The sequence below is a fragment of the Monopterus albus genome, unplaced genomic scaffold (assembly GCF_001952655.1).
Source record: "Monopterus albus unplaced genomic scaffold, M_albus_1.0 scaffold404.1, whole genome shotgun sequence".
Classification (NCBI taxonomy): Eukaryota; Metazoa; Chordata; class Actinopteri; order Synbranchiformes; family Synbranchidae; genus Monopterus; species Monopterus albus.
The window spans coordinates 269,225-278,580 of record NW_018128284.1 but is presented as its reverse complement, the minus strand read 5'-3'; the positions used below and the strand labels follow the sequence as shown (position 1 = coordinate 278,580).

The 9,356-nt window shown below is 50.2% G+C and overlaps 1 protein-coding gene across 1 annotated transcript in view; it reads left to right on the top strand.

Annotated features, from left to right (window-relative positions):
* Positions 1-6,017: 6,017 nt before the first annotated feature.
* The window catches only part of LOC109951735 (uncharacterized), a 14,565-nt gene continuing 11,226 nt past the window's right edge, over positions 6,018-9,356 (top strand). Inside the window, 3 exon segments of the mRNA XM_020586395.1 lie at positions 6,018-6,698; positions 6,869-7,253; positions 7,256-8,060. Coding sequence (XP_020442051.1) covers positions 6,018-6,698; positions 6,869-7,253; positions 7,256-8,060 — 1,871 coding nt within the window.

Below are 9,356 nucleotides of genomic sequence, written 5' to 3'. Positions count from 1 at the left end.
TTCCGTCGGGCCACTCTGCCATAAAGCCCCGACTGGTGGAGGGCTGCAGTGATGGTTGACTTTCTACAACTTTCTCCCATCTCCCGACTGCATCTCTGGAGCTCAGCCACAGTCATCTTTGGGTTCTTCTGTACCTCTCTCACCAAGGCTCTTCTCCCCCGATAGCTCAGTTTGGCCAGACGGCCAGCTCTAGGAAGGGTTCTGGTCGTCCCAAACATCTTCCATTTAAGGATTATGGAGGCCACTGTGCTCTTAGGAACCTTAAGTGCAGCAGAAAGTTTTTTGTAACCTTGGACAGATCTGTGCCTTGCCACAATTCTGGCTCTGAGCTCTTCAGGCAGTTCCTTTGACCTCATGATTCTCATTTGCTCTGACATGCACTGTGAGCTGTAGGGTCTTATATAGACAGGTGTGTGGCTTTCCTAATCACGTCCAATCAGTATAATCAAACACAGCTGGACTCAAATGAAGGTGTAGAACCATCTCAGGGATGATCAGAAAAAATGGGCAGCACCTAAGTTAAATATATGAGTGTCACAGCAAAGGGTCTGAATACTTATGACCATGTGATATTTCAGTTTTTCTTTTTTAATAAATCTGCAAAAATGTCAAAATTTCAGTGTTTTTCTGTCAATATGGGGTGCTGTGTGTACATTAATGAGGAAAAAAATGAACTTAAATGATTTTAGCATATGGCTGAAATATAACAAAGAGTGAAAAATTTAAGGGGGTCTGAATACTTTCCGTACCCACTGTATATGTGACCCTTCTTTGGCTTTCAGTTTGCATTTCTCCATATATGGATTATTTAAGTAGGTCTAATAATAAAGGTGTACACTTACTATTGGCATTGTTTTTCTTTCCTTTTTGTTTCAGAATGTTTAAACCGTTTGACAAACATTTGCATTTTGCAACTTGTATTATGTTTTTTTATTCTGGACTCAAACCACAATGTGTAAGTGTACTTAACAGCCTAGAAGCTGGATGCGCAATGCGCATGATGCTCATCCCACTTCCTCGATCAGGATCGTCCTTGTCAGCTGTTCTACCTACCGGCTTTTACTGTGAAAAAGGAAGTGATATGCTTTATTGATAGCATCTTAACAGCAATCAGGTGCACGCCAAAGATGGAAGGACTGCAATCAATTAGAGTAAATCAACCTTTTTTTCTGTTATAAAGGGCAAACTTAATTGCGGAGTGGTGAGTATAAAATGTCACTGTTGTTTTACGGATGTATTTGTGCTGTGGACATGTAGCCTACTTTATTCTGAATTTATAATGTGAATGAGTTGTTGTAGCGGGAAGACATAAACACGTTAAAATTGTTTGTTAGGCCTCAAACAATCACTCAGTGTGTTTTGGCGAGAAACACTGTGTAAACACAAGTTTTGTTAAGAAGAAAGTCCCGTATGACTTTGGTTGGCAGATGAAAGTACAACAATTTACACACATATGCGCACAGTGGAAAATGTATATTGTGCTTCGACAGGGCCTCCAGCAGTTATAGTTCTGCATTAAGTTGTACTGTATATTTAAAGTGAGAGCAAGGCAGGATGGAGCATGAGAACGCTGCCAAGCAAAGTCAGAAAACAAGCAAAACAACTACTACAGCTGAGGAAAACAAAGAGCATCCTCAGAAAATTGAGGAATTTGGGCAAAGTAACATTGTCAGGTACTTTGTGAGTACTGTATTCAGCAAGCTCTGAGTGGAATGATTTGTCTCACTTAGAGCTTACTTTGAGCTCACTTTGACACTGCAATACCATATATGGTGAAAGTGTTCAGGCCATGAAACGTAGTGTTGAGACAGGGAACAGCAGAAATCCATTGCTCTAATGGTTGTCGCTGTCCCTCCACAGTGGCTGACAGATGGGGTTTTGTCCCACAGGCTCCTGTGCCATGCTGCTCAGAGAGAACACTAAATAAAGGAGATGACTCATGGATTGGAAGGTTGAATGCAGTAGTCAACTCCGCAGTGGACAGCTGTATTGATTAAAGTAAGAATTTGACACTGATAATGGTTCAGTTAATATTTTCTTGAGGCTGTAATTCAAAGTAGTAGATCAGAATGTAGACTGAGCCATCTAAAACTTGTAAACCAAGTTAAGGTTATTAATGACTCAATGGACAATGCTACAGAAATCTCTTTGTTTTTGATGTTTGCAGTTTATTCTCAACTGCGCTGTTATGGATCCTGAATGCTTTGCAATGCCAGTATTTCACCATTGCCCCAGTTCTTTGGTGCTGATGGCACAGAGAGACTGCTCCTTTGAGACTGTCTTTACACTGTGGTGTTAGAAGGCTGTCTATATGAAATGCCCTTGCTGTCCCTCATCCAAATTTTGACCCTTCTAATCCAGTGAGTATCTTCATCCCCATCATACAGGCCAGGATAAAACACAAGTGGTCTTTGACACTTTGAGGGTGATGTATTCAGAGCTTAGGTAAAGGACTCATTGATGCTTCTTTTGGCTCTACCAAGCTCTCTCCACAAAGCACTCTTCACATATCATGGCAACCTACATTTAGTCAGAATGAATTGCCTCTCCACACTGCCAAGGGCTTCTCGAAACACTGGCATGCTTTAGCAGTAGGCACAGGCTAATGCAATTCACCACATCCTTTCTCACATTCTGGGAGACCCAGAAATGCAATACTTGGGATTTTCTAGATGTCTAACCGCAATTTAGTCCTCTCATGTCTTAGCGGAAGGCGACAAAACAAACAAACAAAAAAGACGGGATTGAGGGTGTGCAGGCAGCTTTGAACTTCAAGGCTATTTGTCAGAGGACAGAGCGTAGGAGACATGCTGACAGGGAGGTGAAAAGTTGCAATGTGCTTTCACACATCTGGATGCAGGGGTAATGAGACAACCAAGCTGGCCTCTTGAACTCTAACTGTCCAATCACAGTCAGTAGTGAAGAGTCTAAATGAGGGTGACTACCTCTGTCCTGCACTCTAGTCATTTTTTTCAGCTGTGTGTGTGTGTGTGTTGGAGGTAAGGGATGTGGTGACTGAAGTATCCTGACATTCATATGAGCTTCACTGACATCAGTCTCATGTTTGTGCCTTATGAACATAGCTGCAGTCATGAAGGACAGTTTAGCAAAGACTGGAAGCAAATGGAAAAGGTGTAAAGTTACAAATTACGACCTCGCAACTTTTTTTTATCGAAACACTAACATGTTAACAAAACAAGTCTGGACATGGGAGACAAGACAATGATATTACAAAAAGATGTAGAGTGTTTTACAACAGTGTGGTGTGTGAGACTGTGAAGTATGTGTATTTCCAACTTATGCAGTCTATGAAGGGCAAGAAAGGGAGAGGGAGAGAAAAGAAATCACAACAATGATAAGAGTACTACCAATAAAAGCAACTTGTTAACATTTTTAGAAGTTGGTGGGAATGTGCGTGGCCTCAGCCCCAGGTGTTTGGTTCAAGTTGAAATGTGTTAAAATGGGTTCTATGTGTCACAAAAAGCTGATAAACTATTCTTGTGAGTAGATGCCATTTTCTCTAGTGTGATGTATTCTATCAGAAGGTTGGTCCAGTGGTTTATGTGTAGAGATTTTTTTGATTTCCCGTTTTGAAAGATTGTTTTCTTGGCAATAGCTAGAGAAATGAGGAGTGGGTTTTTGTATTTAATTGGTAGGTGGTCAACGTCTGTGATATTACCGAGCAAGCAAAGTGATAGAGAAGGAGGGATTCTGTCGCCCAAGATGGAGGAGAGTTTCTCTGTCACTGGAATGAACTGGTTGGCAGGTCCAAGTAGCATGAAAATAATTGTTGGTGCAAAGTAGAGTGCATTGTGAACAGATGTCTATGTCAGTAAAATCCATTTTGAACATTTTACTTTGTGTAATATGAGTCCTATAGATGGTCTTGTGTTGTATAAGGTGCAAGTTTTTGTTGCTGGTCATAAAAAATATGTTATTGCAAATTTCTGTCCAGAAGGCGAAGCTGAGGGAGAGAGTTGAATCGTTTTCCCATTTGAGTTTTGGTATTGTTCTATTTCATATAGGCTTCGCCCTCTAAGAGCTGTCGCTATTGGGTTTATCCCTCGCGCATGCGCAGTCCTGAAGAGATTCTTTCGCGCCCTGTGCCCTGCACTGGGCTGTCCTCAATTACATCCACAGCAGTAGTATAGATGTCACTGCGGCCTTAGCTTTTTCTTCAGTGTCCAGTCCTATGAGCATCGACTTGGATAAGACTAAAGAGTGAAGCAGCTCCCTTTCCACCGGAACCCGGCACCGCCCCGCTGTCACCGTGTGTCCCAGCTGTGAAACGGGCTTCATCCTGCCCAGCGACCCGCACGCCCACTGCGACGCCTGCCTCGGTGCGGAGCACGCCGAGCTGGCCCTCTCTCCGCAGGCCGCTTGCCCCTTCTGCACTTGCTTCCCTGTGGCGGAGAGGCGGCAGAGGATGGATGTTTTCGCAGCCACAAAGGACAAGGGCCCAGATGAGGGCGTTACCTGGGCCACACACGATGACGACCCAGTGGCGGATGATTCCCTGGAGTTCCTCGGCTTTGTCGCCCGGGAGACCGGCGGAGGCGGGTTTTCCCCGAATGAACATCTTGTTCCATCCACCAGCCAGCCTCCGGCGCCCGGTGGTTTGCTCCATGACCTGCCCGGCATTATCGCAAAGGCTGCAGTCCGGAAAGGCATCTCCGTCCCTGAGGCCAGCCCACCCCCTGCTCCCTCGGACATGGTAGGGGACTACTACAAGGCAGACAGCTGCGCAAGCCCTCCCCAATCTGGCCCAGGTTCCCCACCATTCAGCCCCTCTTGGCCGAGGCACAAGAGCGGCCTGGGGGCCTGCAGGCTCTGGTTGCCCGCTTCGGGCCGTTCACCAGAGTCGACGGGATGACCGACCTTGGGCTCCCCGCCACTGGAACCCAGCGCCTGTCTCTGAAGCGTAGTCAGCAGGGCGGTCAACGCTTCAGAGACAGGCGCCCAGCAGCCACCGCTGGGGGGGACATGATCTTCCTCCCCACTTTGTCAACGCATGACACCGCTGCTCTGTCTGATACAGAGCTGCCTGTGAGTCTGTGTGGTCTCCCCACTCCTCACCCACTTGTGCGTATGAGCGACGGGTTCCCCTCCACACAGGAGGCGAGCGCTGTAGCTGAACACGTGGCGCTTCTCTTCTCTCAGCCCTTTCTCCAGCGCCCTCCCATGGGTTACGCAGAGCGAACACTCGTCTCTGGCAATGGCAGAGAGGGCGCACCAGTGGTTAGGCACCCTCCTGCTTTCAGCAGCGTGCTGGAGACTGTCATAACGTTACCTGCGAGCTCCGCTGCACTGGCGACAGAGCTGCAAGTGCTGCTAGCCAAAGCAGCAATCTCCATGGTTCCGCAGGGGCAGGAGCGCGAGGGTTTCTACTCGCGCTACTTCCTGGTTCCCAAGAAATTGGGCGAGATGAGACCTATCCTCGATCTGTCCTTCTTCAACAAATACATAGTACAGAGACCGTTTCATATGCTCACCACGAGACAGGTGCTGGAATGCGTGCATCCCGGCAACTGGTTTACTTCCATCGATCTGAGAGACGCTTATGTTCATGTGCCTATTATTCCCAAACACAGGAAATTCCTGCGTTTCGCCTTCCAAGGCACACACTTCCAGTACAACAGGCTGCCCTTCGGCTATTCTCTGGCCCCCCGCACCTTTTCGAAATGCGTGGAAGCAGCATTAGAAGCGCTGCGCAGAGCAGGAATCACGGTCCTCTTTTACCTAGACGATCTGATTCTGATGGCACGCTCCAGACATCAAGTGGCGTCCCACACAGCGATGCTGGTGCAACACCTGGCACAACTGGGTTTGCAATAAATTGGGAGAAGAGTTCATCGGTGCCCTCCCAGACACTCACTTACCTGGGGGCGCACCTGGACTCTCTGCACACGAGAGCGAGGCTGACACCCGCCAGGCGAGAAATGCTTTGGTCTCTCCTGCACCGCGTTGTTCCCCACGCGAGAGTGACGGCTCTATCCGTCATGCGCTTACTAGGAACGATGTCAGCCAGTCACGTCATAGTCCCCCTCGGTCTCCTCCACATGAGGAAGATTCAGAGGTGGTTCGGCCGTCTGCGCCTCGACCCAGTACGCCACAAAGGGCGCGTGCGCACGGTCCCGCCCTCGGTCCAATCAGACCTGGAGTACTGGGGAACTCCCAGTGTGCTGACAATGAGGGTTCCCCAGGGCAGAGCCACGTCACACGTCCCGGTGCTCACAGACGCGTCTCTGCTCGGCTGGGGTGGCACGTGCCTGTCTCAGGCCGTGGGAGGACGGTGGGATCACACCCCGTCTCTCCACATCAACTGTCTGGAACTAGCCACGGTGCTGAAAGTGGTGAAGCACTTTGCACCGGTGCTGAGGGGCAGACACGTCATGATACGATCAAACAACATGACAGCCGTCGCGTACATATACCGGCAAGGCGGTGTTCGCTCTGCCTGGTTGCTGGAGATTGCACGGGAACTCCTGCTCTGGGCACATCAGAACTTGCTCTCCATCAGAGCCGTACACGTCCCTGGCGAGCAGAACCGCGCCGCGGACCTCATGTCGCGGGGCAGACCTCAGCCCAACGAGTGGAGGCTGAACCCTGGCACAGACACTGTGGGACAGGTTCGGCCGAGCGGTGGCAGACCTGTTCGCAGCGCGCGGGAACGCGCAGTGCCGCCTCTGGTTCTTGATGTGCGCCAGAGACGACCCGCCTCTGGGGGTGGATGCCTTTGCTCACCACCCCTGGCCAAGGGGCCTCCTCTACGCGTTCCCCCCGGCCCCACTCATTCTGCGACTCCTCTCACGCATGCAGGACGAGCGGCTGCGTGTCCTCCTGATAGCTCCGGAGCACATGAGCGCAGCTTGGTTCCCGAACATGGTTCAGCTGCTGGCGGGGGATCCCTGGCAGCTCCCCCGATGGGGAGACGCGCTCTCCCAGCTGGACGGCGGATCCAGCAGTGCCCTGTGATCGGCCAGCGGCTGTGGGCCTGGCCCCTGAGCGGGAGTGTCTGGAGAGCATAGGCTTGCCCCCAGCGGTGGTGCACACTATTCAGTGCACCAGAGCACAATCTACTACGGCCTCTTACGCAGCAAAATGGTCAGTTTTTCAGCATTGGTGCATGGAGAAGGACACAGCTCCCACCTCCTGCCCAGTGGCTCAGGTGCTGACTTTCCTTCAGACCCTGGTTGAAAGAAACCTGGCTCTGTCTACTGTAAAAGCGCATGCTGCCACCATCTCGTCATGCCATTTGGCGACAGAACCGTATTCACACACCCACTGGTAAAACGTTTTCTCAGAGGTGTGGGCAGACTGAGGCCCGTGATGCACACGATGGCGCCACAGTGGAACCTGCCTCTGGTTTTACGCGCGCTCAACCAGCCTGCTTTTGAGCCCATGGCACACATCTCTCTCAAACACCTCTCCCTGAAGACAACGCTTCTCCTAGCCGTGACTTCGGTCAAGTGCGTGGGCAACCTGTGCGCACTTTCTGTCTCACCGGCGTGCCTCCTAATCTGCGGGGACGGCAGCACGGCCATTCTCAGACCGAACCCCGCGTATGCGCCTAAAATAATCTCCTCCTCCTACCGATCCAGGGTTATTTCCCTGGAGGGGTTCTTCCCTCCTCCTCACAGGGACGAGTCGGAGAGGAACCTCCACACCCTCTGCCTGGTGCGCGCTCTGTCCCACTACGTGGGGCGCACGGCAGTTGTCCGGCAGACACAACAGTTGTTTGTGCATTACAGAGGCCGCTCTCTCGGGCAGCCCCTGACAAAACAACGGCTATCCCACTGGCTGTGTGAAGCTATTACACAGGCTTACGTGACAGCCGGGAACAACCCCCCACCAGACATCAGAGCCCATTCTACGCGGGCCATCGCGTCCTCCACTGCCCTTTTTAGAGGCATGGCTGTGGAGGATATCTACACAGCAGCTTCATGGGCTTCCCCATGTCCCTTCACCCGGTTTTACCTTCGGGACACATCTCAGTTCTCACTGGCTCACTCGGTTCTGAGTATCGCACGTGACGCTGGGCCCCCTCCCCGTGACGCCACGTGAGTACACCACCAGCGGTCTGATCGCTGTGCGCTGGCGTGGTGTGCCCCACCGCACTCACACACACACTCCATGCGCCCCCAGTGCTCCTATGCCTCCATGTCCATCACTACTGTGATCCGTACCTGGGCTCCCGGCACTTGCCGCGCGCTGTGGACAAGTGTGTTCTTTCATATCCCCACAGGCCATCTGTGCCCCCCCCTTGCACTCCCCTGTGGCTGCCTAGTTACTGTCGTTGGGTACTTAGCAGGCTGTAATATGTGGTTTTTTTAATGCTCTTGGGCAGCGGTGTGCCAACAGGGCAATAGCAACAGCTCTTAGAGGGCGAAGCCTATACGAAATAGAACGATGGTTACATACAGTAACCCAAACTTCTATGAGTATAGGCGTAGCCCTCTAAGCTGGCGACCCTGCTGTCCTCACCCCCGCCGGCTGAAGAAAAAGTGCTAGTGTTTTTTAGGGAGTAGAGCTAAGGCTGCAGTAACATCTATACTACTGCTGCGGACGTAATTGAGGACAGCCCAGTGCAGGGCACAGGGCGTGAAAGAATCTCTTCAGGACTGCGCATGCACGAGGGATAAACCCAGTAGCGACAGCTCTTAGAGGGCGAAGCCTATACTCATAGAACCTTGGGTTACTGTATGTAACCATCGTTATTGTTATTGTTGAATCTGTACTTGATATGAGTTTATATATATATTGTATATTATTTCCTTGAAATAGAAAAAAAAGAAAATAATAAGGATCTAAATAATATAAATATATAAATAATAAGGAGCTATGGTACTGTATGAGGATGTCAGGAGTGGCAGAGAAGTACGTCAGAGTAGTTCAGGATATGTATGAGAGGAGTACAACAGTAGTGAGATATGCTGTATGTGCTGTAGGTCAGACAGAGGAGTTCAAGGTGGAGGTGGGGCTACATCAAGGATCAGCTTTGAGTCCCTTCTTGTTTGCTCTGGTGATGGACAAGTTGACAGATGAGGTCAGACAGGAATCTCCGTGGACAATGATGTTTGCGGATGACATTGTGATCTGCAGTGAGAGCAGAGAGCAGGTGGAGGAACACCTGGAAAGGTGGAGATCTGCTCTGGAAAGAAGAGGAATGAAAGTCAGTCGTGGTAAGACAGAATACATGTGTATGAACGAGAGGGAGGGAAGTGGAACAGTGAGGTTACAGGGGGCTGAGGTCAAGAAGGTGCAGGAGTTTTAAGTATTTGGGGTCAACAGTCCAGTGTGATGGGGAGTGTGGGAAAGAGGTGAAGAGGTGAGTGCAGGCAGGTTGGAGTGGGTGG